General features: G+C 38.4%; 3 protein-coding genes across 6 annotated transcripts; all 3 read right to left on the reverse strand.

Moving 5' to 3' along the window:
• Positions 1-1,555: 1,555 nt before the first annotated feature.
• On the reverse strand, positions 1,556-4,301 carry LOC112283984 (cytochrome P450 704B1). Its single transcript, XM_024523419.3, has 6 exons — positions 3,877-4,301; positions 3,352-3,567; positions 2,819-3,112; positions 2,352-2,678; positions 2,042-2,242; positions 1,556-1,902 (listed from the first exon to the last, which is right to left on the reverse strand). The coding sequence occupies exons 1-6, from the start codon at positions 4,246-4,248 to the stop codon at positions 1,723-1,725; spliced, it is 1,590 nt and encodes a 529-aa protein (XP_024379187.1). The 5' UTR covers positions 4,249-4,301; the 3' UTR covers positions 1,556-1,722.
• A 2,841-nt stretch (positions 4,302-7,142) lies between these two features.
• LOC112283740 (uncharacterized) lies at positions 7,143-13,841 on the reverse strand. Of its 3 annotated transcripts, none has more exons than XR_002970173.3 (12): positions 13,210-13,841; positions 12,534-12,740; positions 11,451-11,734; positions 11,127-11,324; positions 10,373-10,719; positions 9,844-10,135; positions 9,342-9,500; positions 8,798-9,163; positions 8,434-8,499; positions 8,185-8,258; positions 7,781-7,904; positions 7,143-7,649 (listed from the first exon to the last, which is right to left on the reverse strand). XR_002970173.3 is itself a non-coding variant. In XM_024522818.3 (12 exons), the coding sequence occupies exons 2-12, from the start codon at positions 12,703-12,705 to the stop codon at positions 7,559-7,561; spliced, it is 2,148 nt and encodes a 715-aa protein (XP_024378586.2). In that variant the 5' UTR covers positions 12,706-12,740; positions 13,261-13,417; the 3' UTR covers positions 7,143-7,558. The 3 variants fall into 3 exon arrangements, 2 of the variants coding, with proteins under 2 accessions (XP_024378586.2, XP_024378585.2); XM_024522818.3 differs by having other exon boundaries at positions 8,210-8,258; positions 13,261-13,417; XM_024522817.3 differs by having other exon boundaries at positions 8,210-8,258; positions 13,210-13,417.
• Positions 13,842-14,012: 171 nt separating this feature from the next.
• LOC112283741 (bifunctional dTDP-4-dehydrorhamnose 3,5-epimerase/dTDP-4-dehydrorhamnose reductase) lies at positions 14,013-16,129 on the reverse strand. Of its 2 annotated transcripts, none has more exons than XM_090251252.1 (3): positions 15,978-16,129; positions 14,995-15,491; positions 14,013-14,675 (listed from the first exon to the last, which is right to left on the reverse strand). In XM_090251252.1, exons 2-3 carry the CDS (start codon positions 15,442-15,444, stop codon positions 14,223-14,225), a joined length of 903 nt encoding a protein of 300 aa, XP_090107378.1. In that variant the 5' UTR covers positions 15,445-15,491; positions 15,978-16,129; the 3' UTR covers positions 14,013-14,222. The 2 variants fall into 2 exon arrangements, with proteins under 2 accessions (XP_090107378.1, XP_024378587.1); XM_024522819.3 differs by having other exon boundaries at positions 14,995-15,508.
• Between the last annotated feature and the right edge of the window lie 4,919 nt (positions 16,130-21,048).

A 21,048-nucleotide genomic window follows, 5' to 3' on the forward strand; every position in this document is an offset into this window, starting at 1 on the left:
GAAGCTTTATTGTAGTAAGAGCCAACTAATATTAACAAAATAAAATAAAATGAGACTATTAATTAATAAAAACTTTAGTATAGAGTTTTTAATTACTTTTTTGTATTTTTCATATGTAATAGATATATGTGTTATCAATGATTCGTGCTTGGTTGAAATTGATGCCTTCAATAAAATTATGACGTCTTTTTGTAAAATATTAATGAATATTTTTATTATTGTATATAGTAATCAATATTATAGCCAATAATTTTAGATAAAATGTATTATTTTTTGAAGTACATATGATTTTATTAAAAATATTTTATTTAAGTTTTATTTTACTTATTCAATTACCATTATTAATTGATATTAGACAAAGAAAAACATAGTAATAACACATTATTAAAAAAAATAGTGATGTAATTTTTAAAGAACATAAATAAAACAGCTAATTTTTGTGAATTTTTTACTATTGCAAACAGCACGTGAAAAAATTGGTTTCTTTTTTCAGATATTTGCTAAAATTCAAAATAAGATGCTAAGAAATTTGATGGTTCAAAATATAAGATAACTTAAAATATTCAAAATTCTTTCAATTGATGGATTTATTTTTTTAATTTTAAGCAATTAAAATATATTATTTTAATAATTTAGTTTTATCTTAAATTTAATAAGAAGCATTAGTTATAGATAATACCACTAAAGCATTCTAATTAAGATTATAAACTAGATATACTTATAATTTTAATTTTTGAAGTTATACTAGTTCATAAGTAACAATTGTTATATTCATTTAAATGTCATTGAGTTCTTTGAACAAACTAACGTTACTTTTTTAATGACTAAATTAATTATTATGAAAACATGTGTAAAAAAACAATTATAGTGATAGTAGCCAATAATCAGTAAGCTTAATACAATGAATTTTTATTTGAAAAGTATATATTACTTTTAAATGTTTTTTTTATCTCCTCAAAAGTTTCAATATTTTATGTTATTTAAATAGTCTTTTATCATATATTTTTTGTATAAAAGTTATTAAGATATCTAAAAATGATTAATATTAGATAACAATATTACATTTTTATATTGTAGAGATTATAAAAATTAATGCAATTAATTAATATATGTTCTTTATAAAAATAAAAATAAAATAATATCTAAAATTAGATTTAATATTTCTTTTTGAAGATATTTTATTTTATACTTTAATTATTTTTGAATTTTACTTTTAAAAAAATTAATAATAAAATAATATATATATTTTCCAAAGAGTGATTTTAAAAGCACAAAATTAATATTTATTTGGGAACCAATTGGTGGATACCCCTTTCTACTACATCAAACCCACTCCCCCTTAACATACACATGTCTATAAAAAAATAACTAATTTTGATTTTAAATGATATTTTTATTATTATAATAATATTATTATTTTTGTTTAACATTGATGAATACCAAAAATACACACACACACACACACACTCAGACAGACAGATATATATATATATATATATATATATATATTTGTAATACAAAAAATAATTTGAAAAAGGTTTGTAAGAACAAAAGATTGAAATAATACACAGCCATATATTACACATGGATAAGAACACATTTAATTTTGGTATTAAACTAACAAGTATAATAAAAATTATGATTTCGAATCATAATTTAAAACCAAAACTACTTGCTTTTTGCGGGGATATGTATTGTGGGTGTTGTTATCAGTGCTACTTGCTACTGCCGAGGGGAGAGGGTGACTTTCAGTCCCTTCTTTATTGGCATGACTAGAGTGGTGGTGTAGGCTATTTCTTGTCCAGGTACCAAATGGAACTTGAAGAAGTGCGTGATGAGTGCCGCTGTTACCTTCAACTGCAAGTATGCAGAATCTTTGCCTAGGCAAATACGAGGTCCCGCCTACCACACACACGATCCCACTGATGAGAAATTCATGTGACTCTCGCTCCGCATGTCCATGTTCAACTAACCAGCTTTCGCAACTGACAACCCACAAACAACCTGAGGCAAATATAACTGATTCTGGTTAAAAACATACCTGGAAGGCGCTATGAATGTACGGGGAAACGCTTTGATAGACACCGTCCTTAAGCCATCTCTCAGGTTTGAACTCCAGAGCATCAGGACCCCATAAGAAAGGCATCCGTCCCATGGAATAAGGTACATATTGCACGAAATCTCCTTTCTTCACTTTTATTCCATTGGGGAGCACATCCTCCTCCAACACACATTTTCCATCCTGTACACAAGTTGGAAAAAATCATGTCTAAACTTTGGGTTTTGAACAACATGAATGTGTTTGCGGGAGAATCATGAGCTTGGTTATGTAGAGGATCAGATTTGCGTACCCTTGGCACTGCTGGATGTAACCGAAGACTCTCAGATAGGGCAGCATGGAGGTAGTGCATTTGGCCCAAGGCTTCGTGCGTCAAGTGTTCCACCGCACTCTCGACGACTGTGTGTTTACCAATCACTGCGACCCCTTCCTCGTAGATCTTATCAGCTATCTCCGGGTGACAGCACATCTCATACGTGAACCACGAAAGAGTAACCGCAGTCGTGTCCCTCCCGGCAAGCATGAAACTAATAATAACGTCTCGTAATTCTTTGTCGTCGTAGCTGTTCTCGTCTTGAGTGAGATTCGCCATGAACTTGGACAGTAAGTCATCCCTGTGCTGTGCATCCAATTCAAATGCAATGTATGAATGGGAGTATAGACTTCACAAGTTACACAATATTTCGTAGATCCTCATTGCGACATGTTCAAATTTTGGTAACGGAGCCGGGAGAGGCACCGGTATGACATGTAACTTACATATTCTTCGCCTGCGTCGTGAGCAGCAGCAATCTCCTTACGCCGTTTGGCGATCACGTCCATTGCGAACGAATGCACGCTGTTAGTAGCAATACGGAAGTGGTGCTCCTCTCCTATGTCTAGGGCTCTGAGTATCTTAAACATAGGGCGCACAACGCGCTTACTGATGTGAGCTTGAGCATTGTCGAAGTCTTTTGCGAACTGTACGTCGGGTAGATCGGGCGAAAGGCTGCCAATTTCAACTCCGAAAGCAACTTTGCAAATGCTGTCCAACGTCATTCGCAAGAACAAATCCTGTGCAAAGGCAGAACGGACCCAAAAATTCGAATTAACAAGCATATCTAATATCTAGAAAAAGGTCACAGCAGGAATCAAAATTAAGATGACCCCAATAAGGTGTTGCACTTCATATTCGAGGAATTTGAGCTATGAACCTGAAATGCGTAGTGCTTTCCATGTGTTCTATGCTAGAAATTACTGCTGTGCAGAATGTCCAACTCTTATATCTGACACTGTGCAATTTAATAACGCACCTGGATTTCGACTGGCTGGTCGGCAGCCATGGCGACTTTTAGGCAGTTGGCCAGCTTAACGCCCTCTCCTCGGAACACTGAGGCACTATGACCTCGAAGCTTGCGTGTCGAGAATTCTGTGGATGCAATCTTGCGGTGACGTCGCCAATCTTCTCCATCCGCCAAAAATATACCTCTCCCAAGGAAATCCCCGAGTCGATCTCTTAATTGGTCGCCCTGCATGTTATCGACGCAGGGACCACATTAATTCACTGCGCTCCGCGATCCTAGTCTAGTTTTACGGCTTACTTAAGCTAATCATAGTACCTAGTCTCTATTGAACCTCCTCATCCTTATCAAACTCACATTTCAGTTTCAACCCGTCCCTGATCCTCAAGTTGGTGTCTGCTCGGTAAGGGAAGTGAGGATTCACACCACTGGACGCACTCGGACACTGAATTCTCAACAAGGGCGCGAGGATATGGATTAAGTTACCTTCTAATTCATCCAAATTCCCCCTCTGCCATCACTCCAAGGGGCGCTTACCTTACCATACTTGTAGACGTTGGTGAGGATGTGCTCCACAATGACGGGATCAACAGTCGCCACAAACTTCGTGCAACTCGGGAAGCCTGGCATTCCGAAGCTGAAGGTCTTCACGTCGGCACTAAAATAGTTAAGGTACCAGTCATTCATAGTGTCGAACTGCGGTGCAATCTCCAGCATGCTTCCCAGCCAAGGCCATATCATGGGTCCCGGTGGTCGACGACGAAGACTGAGAAGCCATAGCCACATCGACGCAGTGACAACAACCAGCGAAACGGCAGCCATGATCCATACTTCCTGTTGTCCAACTCCAGCTGGAAGAACGTTCCCACTCTTGAAAGCACCGAACAGTGTCGCTCCTTCATCACCCATCTTTGCTAAAACCTCAGCAGAAGAATGCAGGCAGCGACGCAGCAAATAGAAACCCACACAAACCGGGCTCCACTCCCGCGACCACTGCTGTTATAGATAGTTCTGCCTTAGCCCTCCTCCTGCCTGCTTCCCCGAACCTCCACCTCTCTGCGTGCTTCGGTCAGTGACAACTCCTTGTCATTGCTATGAAGCTACTGATTGCGGTCCCCTTTACAGACTGTTACCTGCGTTAAACACACGTCTCTGTTTGTATGTGGCCATGTGTATGTGTTTACATATGTAGACTGCAGAGCTATAGAAGGGAGTGTAGATTAGTCGTCGGAAACCTAAAGGTCATGAGGCTAGCAGTGCACTTTCGTCTCTTGTGATGTTTCCATGGAGGGAAGGGAGAAAGGACTCAAGATGCTTTCATGGAAGAGAGAGAGACTTAAGTCAATACATGTAAGGATAGGGAGGGGGTTATTATATGTTTGTGTAAAAATGTCACTTGTGAATAGTTGGCTACTTAGCACATACATTCTATTATATGGTATATGCACCAAGTTTTCATTTTTTCCTTTATTTGGATAGGAAGTGTAAGATAGACAACCCATTTTTGATAGCTTAAGCATTTTAGCATATATCTAGTAGGTGTAAAAATGGAATATATATATATATATATATATATATCTTGTATAGGGAAATAGAAATCGAGAGGATTCCAAGTGTTCTCACACAATTTGGCACAAAAATGGAATTTTTCTCTTTGTTCCATTTTCGACATATAAACCAACCTTACTTCAACTAGTGGTGGGTTACAAAACCAATAATCCAAGTTTTATAAAACCGTGATGTGTGGCACCTAATTATGCTATCAAACTTCACTTTATACTACCAATGGATGTAAATGTGTAGATGAGCCAACAAAAATTCAAACATCCGATTGTAAGTAATCCACCATGTTCGAGTTAGATTTTTGCCACTATTCTTCTTTGTTTCCGCTCATCTCCAAACAATATCTCAAACATCCTCCATCTTTCAATCTTGCTCCAATGACTCCTTGATTTGCCGATGCATAATCAATCTCCGTATGTATGCAGCTCCACTAATGCAGAAATTAATTTTTGACAATTCATAAAACTCCATTCCAAGTATAGTGAATTGTTAATGTTGATCACAATTTAACATCATTTTTGCTATGCCCTCGGCCTATTTCCAACCACAAAAATCTCAAAATCAGTCAATAATAGATTGCTAGCTTAACAGAAATACTCCATCTTATGGATGGAAAATGGGGGGATGGTCGACAATGAGTTGGCTACCTTTTACTGATCTCTTTTTGGCTATTATTTTCTTGGACAAAGGGCCTAAAGCTATAGCTCTAAAATTTTCCAATCGGTTTGAAATGCAATCTTGTCAAATACTGCTTCAAAACATTGACTTCAATGACAAGATGGAAGTTAATGAATAAGATATATATATATATATATATATATATTTGTTAAAACTATAGTGCAAAGTTGAATTCCATTGCCTTGAAGTCATTTTGAGAAATAATTATAGACAAAGAATTTAAAAAGATTTTGTTTTGGATTTATATATTTTTATTACTTTTTTCCTTTTACACAATTGGACGAATAAGCACTCTTTCATATGGTCCAAAATTATGGGCTTTAAGTAAAATCACATTGGTGACACACACAACCTAAAGCTCTATATTTATTTTCTATTCATGGAACACAATGGAAGCAGGAATGTTTTTTGAAAGAGAGTGAGATTTTTGTTGTAGCCCAAGTACGATAGTGCAACTTAGATTTTGAGCTTTAAGTTGTGTGTATGGTCCTCACCACCCTTATTTATGATAGTATGTGGTTTCTTTGATTGTCTAGCTAATGGACTTGGCTTACTTGAGAGCTTTGCAATGTAATTGCTTTGTAATGTCTAGAGGTAGCAACCAGTAGCCAATCAAAATCTAGTGACATAATAAGAATCAATTTTAAGAGATTCAATAAATTTATAGTGAGAATTTGAGAGTTTTTTGAGATTTTGTCCATGTGCATGGGCCTCAGCTAGGCATTGGAATGCTATTCTAAGAAAGAAATTTTTAGATGCAAAGAATTTTTAAAGCAAAATTTCCAAGGCAAAAATGCAAAAAAGTTAGGCCAAAATCTAACCATAAGTGACATCATAACGGCATGTGGTTTGGACCCCATACGAAGACAAAAATAATGGAATCCATGAAAATTACTATGCCTTTGTAAGATTGGTGATACCTTATCATATTTGAGGTATATTTTTTATTATAAAAAATGTTAGGAATACATTTGCTATTATAAAAAATGTAGGAGTATTCTTAATATTTTAACATACTTGAGGAGGTATATATGTGATATTTTCCCATAAGATTTATTTATTCAGGAAGCTCTTGTGCCGTCGTGCAAGATTTTGACAGCTCTCAAATTCAGCCGCTGTGAATTTGTCGTGAGCTTTGAAGACTTTCTGCAAGGATGAAATTTACAAAAGCATTGTTGACATAGCACTGTGGAATTTTGATGGTCTTTTGGACGTTGGAATAATAGATTTTTTAGTAGTGGATTTGTCATTTCGGAAATGGTCTAGGGATGGCAGCCCAAGAACATGAGAAAAATCATTTGTAATCATCTGTTCACATTCACTGTTACAAGCCTTCCGAATATATGCGCTGTTCTTAACCCCACGAAATAAAAAGCAAGACAGCAAATGATACCAGCCGTCAGACATGAGCGGTATAAATCAGAGTTTCAGACAACTAAACTTATCTCATAGAGACATTTGAACCAATCACATTCAGTGGCATGAGTCGTCAACTATACTAATTTGCAAGACAAGCTCACTGCAGGTACTATAGCCCTGACGCATTCCACATTGGAGTCTCATTTGACGGACGAATCAGTTGCAGGTTTGAAACTGCGTGCAAGATTCTCGTACAAGTGCTCTCTCACAATATCGAGTGGCATTGTAATACATAGTTTCATTTACTTCAATTTGACAATGCTGATCCGGCATCCCAAAATAAATGAAAACCAAAAAGGACCATCTCAAAAAAGAACCCAACTATCTAGCACTTGGAAATTCAGTGACCTAGAAGGACTCGAATCAAAGACCAACCATAGTTGCTTCCCAGATCTTGCTTACTTCTGTCCACGCAATCTCTCTTAGTTGTCCTCAGATGCACATCCAAAGGGAAGACAACCAATGCCAATCTGCCGTGACGATGAAGTATAGGCTGCATTAGATATCATACTAATGAAAGGGCTTTCATCATGGGATGACTTGCCAAACCTTCTACTTCTTAGAGATTAGAAGAATTGATTGATGGCAAAATGCCCAAAGTCTTAAGAACGAATGCATACGTAAAAGCGAAATCCTTCAGCTTGTCAAACCTGGGCACAGGAAAGCAAAAGTGAATTGAATTAGTATCACGATAGGAATCGAAGATAAAGCACGCGCAACTTAATCAGAAAGTTCAATACAGTTTGCTATTGGTGGAAGAATTGCAGACACGATCACGAACCTTCCTGATTTGGAGAAATGGCCAGCACCCATATCACACTTCAGAAGAAGCAAATTAGAATCAGTCTTCATTTCTCGCAACTTGGCAACAAATTTTGAAGGTTCCCAGTAGGCAACGCGAGGATCTAGCCACAGTATCACACGCCAGTCACTTCAGAGTGTCCAAGTATTGCTATTCTAAATATTTTAGGAACTACTCAAAACGGTTAACATATGCATATCAATTCATCACGGCCAAATACACATCTGACAGTAAGAAAAGGCACAAAAGCGAAAACTTTCATTCACCTCAACCTCATTATGTAGTTTCATGAAATGGTAGTAACTGTTACGCACTTATTGTATCTCTACATCATATTAATATCACTTAGTCAAGAATTTAGAATTTTTCGCCGAGTAATTTACCGAAGGTAGATATCAGCGCACTCACCATGGAGACCCCCAGTAACGAGCACATTAGGGTAGTCACGGGCTTGAATCTGTGCAGTACCCAAGAGGTATGGACAAAAAGGAGTGAATATAAATCAGACGCTCAACATTTAAAATTACTGAAGAACTTTGAGTTCAGTCAAAGGAGACGAGAAAAAGTTACAAACTTTCACAACTACTTGCTTGACCTAACTCATTGAACATAAGTTGTATGGAAATTCATACATTATCCTGAGGTGAATAAGACTTCATGTAGTAATAGTATTCCTCTTTGGCAGGGTTACCCCATTCCTGCAGAAGAGTCAAAGCCAACAAACATTAAGACAAACTCAAGGTGCATCATCTCAACAGCATAGGATATATGTCAGTATCTTAAAACTCACATTGAAAACCCCGTGATGAATAAAGATATAACGTAAGACTTAATTCAACTCTATCCAAAAATAGATGAATATAGAGCTTGATCAGGAATTACAACATCATCTTCACACAAGTCAACATTTTTTTCTTGAAATCCCCGAAATGTTCCTTAGTTCCCTAGTCCACCCTGACTTCAACGACTTGCAACCGTTCGAAAATCTGGACATACCTCCCATTCCACCGTTGTGAGAGGAATGGATGGATCAAGCATGGTTGTCAGAACATCCACGAACGCCACTTCCGCAATAACAGTTGTGAATAAATCGGGTCTCATGGTTAGAACTGCACCCGCGAGGAGACCACCTGCACTTCTTCCTTGAACAGCAATCTTGTCCTTAGACCCATACTTATTCTCCAGTAGGTACTCCGCACAAGATATAAAATCTGTAAAAGTATTTTTCTTGCGCAGCAATTTTCCATCCTCGTACCACTTCCGCCCCAATTCACCTCCACCTCGAATATGGGCAACAGCAAATACGACTCCTCTATCTAGCAAAGATAATCTGTGGTAGTTAAATTCGGGATCATTTGGAATCTGAGAAACAAATCAAACGCATCAGCTCATCAAAAAGAACATATGTTCATGTCTTAGTTTGTACAATATTAAGAAACAGCACATTTCGCTCTTAGGAGCCAGTTTATCATGCAGGGTTGAAAACATGGAAGGAAGGCTACAGTTAACATACACAAAATCAGGTTTGGAAGAAGACTACCTCGTAGGAACCATAGCCAGAGAGAAACAATGGGTCTGTCCCATCCAGTTTTACAAGATCTTTTCTGTAGATTATTGAAATAGGAATGCGGGTGCCATCACTGGCCGTAGCCCAGGGCCTCACTGTTTCGTACTTATTTACGTCAAAGCCACCCAGAACCTATAAACCGCAAAAAGAAAAAAAAAAAAAAAAAAGAAGAAAATGTTACCAAGGTGATCTCAACATACAATATACAAATAATGAATAAATGTTGACAAAACCGAAAGGTACGCCAGCAATAGCCTGCAATAGCCGCAACTCACAAGAAACTTAATGATCCTTGGCACATTTAACTATTAAAATTCAACGTGACTTGATGCCAGGTTTTCAACTTAACGAAATCAACCCAAAGTCCGTGTGAATACTTGGAAATCTGATGTTTATATCCAAGAAGTAGAACTGACAGATTCATTGATAGTAATAAAAGTGCGAGTGTAAAGGGGGGAAGATCAATAGAATATACCGGCTTCAATTTCTTCAACACCGCCTTGCCAGAGTTCAAATCATAGTCATAAACAGATTGAGGAGTTCGCAAAGAGCTATAACCATAACGGAAGATATGAGAGTTAAACTGATACGATTCGTCTTCTAAAGAATATGTCGGCTCAGGAAACTTAATCTTCTGTCCCTCAGAGAGCGACTCTACTGATTTTCCAGCTGGAGGAAGTGCATAAATAGTGATTGCCTGAAGTCCATCTTCGCGAACATTGACAATAAGGTGGTCCCTAGAGGCCCGTACATTCTCCAGCTTCACGCTGCACCATAAAATCATTCAACGGGTTCTCAATATCCACCTGCACCAAATAATGGTGCACACAGACGAGAAAAGAGAAAGAAAAAGGAAAAGATAAAGAACTTTTCGTCATCCACAACACCTCTTCCATCAGTAGTTATTCTTCCAGCATAATCAAAGGAACTAAACCTCAAGCATTCCAATACAACGAAGTTAAACGTCAGTAAAGCTCCTCAGTTCAAACATCTAAAGTACATACCTGGGTCTATGGGAAAGCAGCACAGTAAAAGCAGAAATATTAGTAACAGGGGCAACAAGAAGCTCAGAATTAAAAATCTCTTCGCTTCTCCTTGTGAAATAAAAGTGGTTTCCACGATGAGTGACAGAGTAATCTTCTCCTTCAATGTGAGGCGACAGAGGTTTCATATCCCCATTAGGTTCATTGGAGCTCAAGTAGAGTACAAACTGAGTAACTTTTGTGCCGGAATACACAAAAATGTATTCCTCGCTCTCTGACTTGCGAAGATCAATATAGTGTTCCTCGTTTTTCTCATGATAAAGACATTCATCGTCAGACTGATTATTGTTCAATCTGTGCCGCCAAACCTGAAAGCTCACTAGAACAACGCATCATGTTAGCTCTATTAAAAATAGTAGACAACCCGCTATATGCTTTTTTTGAACATAGGAGGACAATTGGGAAGAATTGAAGCAACATAAACGCTTCAGTCATTATTGATAGTCCAGAGTAATCCCAAACTGATAGATTGTGTGCAAAAACAACTCGATGGAGCATGCATCTTTTCAGAACATACTACAGCAAATTCAGTGGCAAGCCACATTGCAGAGGTTTCCTGAAAGAACAGAATACTGTACCAAAACTCCAACGGCTAGATTAGAAAATTGGTACATGTGTACGAAAGAATATCCTTTCAAGGACTCATACATAAAACGCATTCAGCGAATAGCCAATCCCCAACTGGCAATTGACAAGGAGATAAGGTGTATTTGACCTTGTAAGGCCGGTGCACTTCGTCTTGAGATACGTAAAACAGTATTTCATTGTCCTCAGCCCACTCAATCTGTTCAGTGCTTCCCGTAATGAGATTTCCAACAGACTGGCCAGTTTCGATATCAATGACACGGATTGAGTACACTTCATCACCAGTAAAATCTTCCGTCACAGCTAATAGTTTGTGATTTGGACTGACCTGCCACAGAACAAAACAACTGAATATCATTGTAGAACACATTCCACATGGCAAAGTGAAAAACCTTAGACACAATTCCCTGTCCGTCACATATATAACTAACCATTACGGTACCCGGAGCATTACCTTGACTTCACCAACATGATAGAACTCGTGTTCCTTGGCTTCTTTGTTTTCATCCAACAGAACTTCTTCCTCCGATGCTCCATTACCAGTTTCCATCACTTCATCAACATGACCAGGACCTTCCCCTCCAGGTGCCGCCCGTCGACAATGCACAGTATACTGTTGACCTTCTAAGTTCTTCGTGTAGTAAAAGAATGGACCATTTCGTAAAGGAGCATTGACATCGTCCTCCTTTATTTTACTTCGAATCTCTTGAAACAGCGACTCTTGGAAATCCTTCGAGTCTGAAATACAAGACAAGAGTTGGAGTCCATTAAGGTCACGCAACGAATGTATCTAATATCCCCGAAGTTTGGAACCCTCAATCTCAGAGTCAAATAAATACCTCAATCAAAAACCTAGACTGTGTCCTCACTGATCTCTCTCCCATCAGCAAGAATTGCAAACATGCTTCAAAGGTGTTACCAGGGCGTGCGCTTTCAGAAACCATACAATATGACATCGAGGCAAATGATTGGTCTGAGAAGGACAAATTAAGTTGTAGACAGCAACCAGTCCACCAAAATAGCAAGAAACAAATATTTATTCATCCAATAAGATCCGCAATGTGGGCAGTCCTCAACAGACTAGCAAAAAACACAACGAACCGGGCTTATTGAAGATTGAACAGAAACTTGCATTGAAAGGTTTTACAGCGCACCAATGGGCGAGAAAATCAGATGATAAGCCGATAAAATGGAACGAAGAAATCCACTATGCACATTAAAGGAAACAATATGGAAATGCAAAGCATGGTTCACCTACACTTAAAATATAAACATATCTAGCAATTCTACATGGGCTGAGATATCGATGCTCAGTAACAGATGTTCAGAACCTTGCAACCTTGCGTTCTCAGATATCACAAATTGAAGGTAGACTCCTAGCATATGTAAACGAAGATGATAACGTCGCCAAAATAACAGATGTATCAGTGTACCGAGTGCCCAGAAATCTGCTTTTCAAAAAAAAACTAGAATCTTCCAAGAAGACATCCAAAAGAAGTAATCGGATATTACAGCTTGGGGCTATCACGAGACTCACCGGCCATAACCGCTTCTGTGTAGCTATTTTCCTCTTCCAGATATGCCAGCACGTCAGGGTTTTTCCTCTCATCATCGCGGATCCAGTAGTAATCGTCTATTCTCTTGTCTCCATGTGTCTCCAAGACATGACTAACCTTCCTCGCAACTGGAGGCTTAGGGATCACCCCCATAGCTGCCACAGGGGCTTCAACACCTTTGCTAACCCCTGCCACAACAAAAACATTTAAGAACATAAATCCTCCTCGTAGCATAAGTCGATTGCAAAAATAGCAATCCAAAAGTCAGCGATCCCAGTAGAAATTTCAATGCAGTGGTTAACCTACGTTACAGCGATATGAGAAGCATAAAAACAGACGCACGCAGCCACAAAAATGCATGTATCACCATTCACATGGATTAATCCAACATCACATCAACAGTCGTTACCCACAATCCCGATTTAGGAATAACGAAATTGCAAAATCTAACAGGAAAGACGCACTATCGCAAATACTCACAAACAATCAATTAATAAATATTCATCAATTTCAAGCACATCATCCCTTCACCACTAAAAGCCAGCCAACCCTTGCGAGCAAAATATCAATAAAACAAACAAAGAAAAACATTCTCCCCGAAATTTCTACATGCAACTCGTCCCAAGAGCACACCTAGATGCTATAAAAGACGATTACCTCTCGTAAGGAAGTAATCTCCAGGATAGACAGGTGACCGTCGCCGATTACCGTTCAAAACAGATCGGTGCTGAACCAAACGCGAAGCCTTGCGCGCCGGGAAAACGATATCAGACGTCAGAACAGCGCTAAGGCAACCAGACCACAAACGAATACAGGGAGAGCGGTGGAGGAGCGACTGAAGCGTCCGGCGAGCGATGAGAGGTCGTAAGCTCACATTAGAGCACGCCATGGAGATTCCTTGCCTTCAAATTCCTTGCTCCAAGCTAGGTTGGTGAGGAGAGAGACGCCGGGTCACCCCTCCATTCCCCGGGTCCCAACGCCGCCCGAGGTTTGATCCACCCACTTTCTGCCGACAACTTCACGTAACTAGGGATTTCGATAAATGGAGTCTTAGATACTGAAGGAAACTGATTGTCGCTTACATGCCACGTTGAATGGACCAATGTCGAATGAACCCTAAACATTCCGAATTTTCATTCCTACCGCACGTCAACTAATGATGCATTTCAGCATTTTATTTACGGGGTTGCTTCATCCTCCAAACAGTAAAGATCCTCAATTATTCTTTTGAGTGTAGAAGATGGTTGCACAAAAGCAGCAGAAAAACTTGCAAGGTAATGTCATTAAAAAACCGGGTGCGGCTGCAATCGAGACTTGTTTCCTTCTCGAGTAATAAACCTTTCCTTAACATTGTGCCCAAATTTAGTAGGAGTATAAGTGGACGTAAGAGAGAATGCATATTGGTATAAATCCAGTCGCAATGTACGACGCACCCAGCAGAAGGGACGATCTCGAACATGTCATTGTGAAAGAATAGAATTAAACCCACATTGACATTACACAATAAGTGCGCCAGCACTGGGTTGAAAACATTACACCAAGACTTGCATGTGCACTATGAATTGGTACTACTGTGCACGCCAATGCGTACATAAACTACTAAAGAATCTGAGCTCAAAGCTCGTAATTTCGACGTAGCCAACGGAATACGAAGTGGAATTGACAGCCGCTCAAGGTTTGTTGGTCTTCTTGTTGGGCTCGAACACGTACTTAATCAACGACTCCTTGATCGGCAGCATTTCAGGAAACTCCTTCGACAGCTTCGATGCGTCCAGCTCGTTGTTGCTCCGCGCCGCAACTATCACCTTCGCCTGCTCCTCCAGCGTGAAGTTCTTGTACGTGAAGCTCGGGTCCACGTACTCCTTGTACATCTCCAAAATCTCGTTGTGGCTCACCACGCCCGGGTTCGTGAAGTTCCAGATCCCCGTCAGGTTCCTCTTCGCCATCTCGATCGAGATCGGCAGCAGCTCGTCCAGGATCGTCATCGAGTTCGGAATGTCCACCACCTTCTCGTACCGCGTGATCTTCGTGATGAAGTTCCGCGGGTTCGACAGGTCGCCCGTGATCGGCATCCTCACGCGCAATGTGCACACGTTGTCGAACTCCCTCAACAGCTCCTCGACCTGCCCACACCACCACACAAACACCGAACTGCGTCACCACATGCCTCCATAACATACGCCCCCCATCACCTTCCCACTCTCCGCTCCCACACCACGCTCTCTCCCATCACTCCCCAACAACTCCCCCAGTGCTCCGCCCATCCCAACACCCACTCTATGCCCACGACCACCGACTGGACCACGCTCTAACCTTCGCCCTATCTCCTACAACAATCACCGCTACTACTGCCATACAAGCATCCTTCAGCACCCACCCACCCCTACATACACACAAACACACACACACACGCATCTATCCGTCACGCCACAGCGTCCTCACCATAGCCTTCGTCTTCGAGTAGTACGACCCCCGGAAGTTGGCCGACTCCTCCTCCTTGAACCCGATCCCGCTCCCCAGCGGATGCGCATCGTCGTACTCGAAAATGCACCCCGTCGCATAGTTCACCAGCACCAGATCATTCTGCTTGCACACGTCCGCCAGAGTCAGAGTCCCCACCACATTCGCCCGAATCGTCTCAATCTTGTGGCTCTCGCACCAATCCACATTGGGCCGTCCCGTCACTCCCGCCGCATTGAACACGTGCGTCGGCTTCACTGTGCTGATGTCCTGCTCAATCGAGCTCCTGTTCTCTAACCTCCCCTTCCCATACTCGTACGCGATTCCTTGCTCCGTGCACAGCTTCCCCAGCAGGCCTCCGATCCATCCGGTCTTCCCGTAGATCAAAAACTTCAATCCCGCAGACTGCCCTCCATTCACAGTGGCCACCATCTTCCCAGTTCCGCTTGCAAGCTGCGAGTCTTCTTTACAAAGTCCACCTGAAAAATAAGCTAGACTGTCGGTATGCAATCTTAAGTAGTGAAACAATTCCACACCTTTGCAAGGACATTTTCAATGCGTACTCTTCAAAAATGTACTAAGCAACTAAACATAGTGTAAGAAGACATGGAGGCGAACACATGAAGAGGAGAAGAAGAATTTTACAGCGCCGAATTGCAGAACTAAAAACATAGCAAAGTACCCTAACACCTAACACGACCAGCTAAAATTCCTGTCTAACCACAGATCTACATCGTTAACCAAATCTTGGTTCGCCCAGCGCAGATCAAACAAACCGGCGGTGTGGCAATCACCCTTTAGCTAAAAATCTCAAATCAATAGTTACAGATCCGTTCACATGGAACAATACACCATTCACATTGACAGTCTCCCCAACTTAATCACTCGATCGCTAGAAACGATTGTCAAAAACAAACAACAGTCATTACCCAGAACTGAGCACAAATAGGACGAGACACACACACCTGGCCAAGCTCTTCTGGGCCTCTACCGCTTCAACCAACCGAATCCCAAAGACTGATACCGAAATACAAGAATGTGGAAGCCCAATGCCACGAGCTTCAGGGATCAGGGTGCGAGGGGGTGAGGGGCGGGGAAGAGCGGTGCCGGCGATGGAGAACCTGCGAGCTGCTGATAGCCTTGACGCACTAGCTCCTTTATTGGCAGTTTGGGCCGTCGCACCGCGGTACATGGCACTGACCGCCGGATGCACGCGGAAACGGAGATATTCTGGTACGGTTACTGTATGGATGGATACTGAGCGACCTTCGGTAGGCGGTAGGCTGGTTCTGGTGCCAATCTCGCAGGTCTGCAAAGGCAAATGCGGTTTTGGCTTTCCACCATGTTCGATCCCGTTGTTGATTCCCTCGTCCTCCAGAGCTCCCATCCACGTTCCCATTGCTCCGCCTGATCGATTTGAAACCTTCCTCCGAGCATGCAACAATTTTCCGTGTTGCAAGAGTCTGGTTACAAGCTTTCATACAACCTACTTTGAATTTCATACAACCTTATTTTTTCTCTTTCTACATTTTTAATTTTTTAAGTTTTTTTTACGTTTTTTACGTTATTTATTTATTTATTTATTTATTTATTCTTATCTTGAATTAATCAATAGTTTAATGCCTATAGGAATCCATCAAACTACATAAAAATACAAAATAATAAAATAAATTATATTAATAACAATACATGATAGCTATGATTCTTTTAGGCTTATGCTACAAGCACACTCCAAATCGCTTTATACCCATTATTTCTATACACAAATCCAAGGACTTTCATTGACTAATCTAAATTCTTTTTTCTTTGTCCTAGTACAAGTTTTGAACCTTTTCTCTCTCTTTCTTGTTCCTATGTAAGATCCAACCCCTTCTTCCTTGTCTTTCTTGTCCCAATGTGAAATCCAACCCTCTCTTTCATTTCTTCATTGTCCCAATACAACATCTAATTTCTTCTTCTTTCTCTTCTTTGTCTTAAAGTAAGACCTAATTCCATCCCAAAATTCCATATATTATTCAAAATCTCCAATAAAAGCTCCTATCTTGTTTGTAAATAAATAAATAAATAAATGCTATAATTGTGTGTAGAAAATCCAAGACTCAATAAGATCACTATCAATAATCAATATTCTCTATCTTTAATATTGAAACTTCTTAATCAATTAAATAAAACAAAGATCTATATAAAAATAGATCTATGAATATCACACAATGTAATGTATATTAAAGAACAAGATAGATAAAAGACTATGATTTAAACCAGATATGTGCATTTTGAATACAATGTCATGACATTTAAATTCATAAATGCATTAATTATTTTTTAATATTTTATAAATATTATTTTTAAAGATTTTTTAGATGATTTTTTAATTTTTTATCTAAAAAATATTTTAATCTCTTCTAAAAATATAAAAAGATATAATATTTACCTATTTATACATATAACATGTATTTCTCTGATTTTCTATCGTAGAAGGTGACAAAGTCAATATGATAGACTCAAAAGAAATCAAATTAGATTCTATTTTAAATGCTCTTGATGCATTGAGGATTAGGACAGAGACTTTGTCAAAACAGAATGAAGAATTATATATGACCATACATAATGGTCAAAGAGCTCAAATGTCTCAACTACCACATCAAATTGCAACAGAGGTTCCAAATTCTCAAATGACTATATGTCATGGATATACGCATGTAAGCTAGTAATTACATGTATAAATAGGTAGAAGTAAGTAAAAGTAGGTAAAAATAAATTAATTCTATAATATTTGCTATCAAAGCTTTTTAGAAGCTATATGGATGTTGCTTTGACTTTATAGGTGTCTTTAATTGACTTTTTGGATTAGAAATGTGGTCAACAAGTTGGCAATGTGCCACACATGTTATTAGCTTGAAGACCAAGCTAACTATGTGGCCTACATATAGAAAAACTTGCCTTGTAAGTCAATGCATGTGTCTTATAAAGTCAACACTTATTTGAGGTCCTATAGAACATCGCCACATAGTCCCTAGTTAGATAGTATATATAGAGACAAGAATGAAGCCCTCTTCTTTCTTGTCAATTCCTTTCTTGCTTCTAGTTTAGTTTCAAGGATCTCTAGTTTTCTTGTCTTTTGGCAATAGCCATTCCAATTTTTTTCTTAATATACATATTGAATTATTTCTATTTTGTCATCTTTCTTTGAGAGAAGTCTCACTTGTTTATTTGTCTTTATCAAGTTCTTGTCCTTGACACTATATCTACTTCAAATATAGAAGGTGCATCCACTCAAGGCAATGATCTGACAACAATAAAAACAAAAGAACCAAAGATCAGCCTTCTGAAAAAGTTCAATGGCACCTGCTTAAACTTTTGTAGCTTTGTAAACCAAGTATGACTGATTACCTTACTTCAATCTCAACCATATTGCACTAAAGCATCTCTTATTGGCTTGGTTAGAACCTTGCTCTTGAGTAAAGCTTTATCCTAGTTTGCTCTATTATTTGAAAAGAATTCTCCTATATTATACAATTTTGAAGCATTTTTGGGAGTATTTAGAGAAGCATTTGGTGAACATGATAAGGTTCATTCTTCAATAACTAAAATTCAAAGCCTTCGACAATGAATGTGTTCTACATCAACATATGCCTCAAATTTTTGATAATTAGCATGTGATATAAATTAGAAAGAAGACACATTGATGAGCCAATTTCATTGGAGATAAAGAGGCAATGTCAAGAACTTATTGTTGTCTATGCCAAATCCTCTAACACTCAATGAAGCCATTATTCAAGCTGTGAATTGCGATAACCATTTATTTCAATGATGATAAGATAAATGTTCTTCAATTATGCCAAATATATATACCAATTATTCTATAGCTTCTTCACCACCCACTCATAATGAGAAGTTGAGAGTATAAGATATATAGATTGATGCAGTTTACTTCAAACCTCTTTTTGGACAAGAAAAAAAGCGTCAAAGGGAACTTGGCATATGCTTATATTACAAAAAACCTGGCCATAAGATCAAAAATTGTTTAGAAAGATACTAGCATACATATTCAATGAGGAGTGCGGCCACATCATCAAAAGCGTTGCAAGAAAACGAGTGCATTTAGCCATAGTAGAGACCATGCGGCTGGATTCTTCACTATCACAAATCAAAAAAGATCATGTATTCTCTGCCAACCCTTCTCATTGTTTTACTGTATATATATGGTTTGGAGTCACAAAGTTAGATTGTCATGCATTACTTGACTTGGGAGCCTCTACATGTTTAATTGACAAAGAATTTTCTAAATCATACAAAATCTGTTTGGTTAAAAAATCCAAAGCCGTACATGTAGAAGTAATAGATTGTCAACCTCTATCATATAGAGATGTCATTCATGAAACAATTCCATTAGAAATAACCTTTGACAATCAAAGCAATAAAGTATTAGAGAGCATATATAAGACAATGATTTAAAATCAAGGAAGGAACTTAACTCAATTAATAATACTAGAGCACCAACTGGCGACTTGGAATGTTGAATAAAATTCTTAGCTAGATTTTCTTCGATGTACTCTTTTAAAGTTGCAAACTCATTTAAGAATAAATTTTAGATGGATTCAAATGGTGGTTGAGCACCTTATTGAAGGTCAATCATACAATCGTAGAGGTGATGCTTTGACAAGATGTCCACATTTTTCTTTTTCAAATACATTTGTAAAATCCTTTTATGCCTTTGGAATTGTTGTTATAGGTTTTGATTATGGATTTGCATAGACAACAAACGTAGTACCTTGTTTGGCCATCCTTACAAATGCTCTAGCTCTAATAAATAAATATTATTTAAATTTTGGCTTGTTGGGTATTAAAAACTTTTTTATAGATGTAGAGGTTCTATGATCTACTAGAAGAAATTCTAAGTTTCGAGATATCCAATTTATTTGTGAATTATAATTTTCAAGCCATGAAAGTTCTAAAATGACTAAACTTTGATGGTGATCTAATGACGTTGAAGACTACTTGATTGCTATGGTTATGAAAGGTTTTTCTAATGGAATTGCTTCATAAGTAACATCTTTGGAGCATTAAGATCGACCATTTATTACTTCTATATGTATGGCTTTGGATTTTTTGACTGTACAAATTTTGTGTGATCTAAACAATTCTTTGTCAATAAAACATGCAGAGACTCTCGAGTCTAGTAATGCATGACAATCTAATTTTGTGATTCCAAACCATACAAGTATGATAAAACAATGAAAAAAGTAGATAGAGAATACATAACATTTTTTAGTTTTTGATAGTGAACAATCCTGCCTCACGGTCTTTACTATAGCTACACGCCCTCCCTTTCTTGCAACGCTTTTGATGATATGGCCGCACTCTTCATTCGATATGCACGCTTGCATTTCTCTAAACAATTATTAACCTTATCGCTAGGTTTTTTGTAATATAAGCATAGGCTAAGTTTCATTGAACACTTTTTTTCTTACTAAAAATGAAATTTGGAGCGAACTGCATCATTTTGCATATCTTTTGCTTCCAACTTCTTATTGGAAATGAATGGTGAAGAAAGTGCAAAATAATTGGAATATTCATGTGCTATGATTAAAGAACGTTTATCTTATTATCATTGAAATAAATCTTCTAAGAACATACAAGTACCCTCTCAAACCTTCTAGAAACTTCTAGAAGTTTCTAAAATCTTCTTCAATAGTATCTTTGTGACACCAAGAAGTATTCAACGTCATTAGATCACCATCAAGTTGAGTCATTTTAGGACTTTCATAGCTTGAAAATTATAATTCATGGATAGATTGGGTATTACAAAAATAAGAATTTCTTCTAGTAGATTATAGAACCTCTAGATCTACAAAAAAGCTTCTAACACCCAACAAGCCAAAATCTAAACAACATTTATTTATTGGAGCTAAAGCATTTGTGATGGCAGTCAAACAAGGTATTACATTTGTTGTCTATACAAATCCACAATCAGAACCTGTGGTTGCTACAACAACAATTCCAAAGGTGTATAAGGATTTTACAGATGTATTTGAA

The sequence above is a fragment of the Physcomitrium patens genome, chromosome 6 (genome assembly GCF_059467195.1).
Source record: "Physcomitrium patens ecotype Gransden chromosome 6, ASM5946719v1, whole genome shotgun sequence".
NCBI classification, from domain to species: domain Eukaryota; kingdom Viridiplantae; phylum Streptophyta; class Bryopsida; order Funariales; family Funariaceae; genus Physcomitrium; species Physcomitrium patens.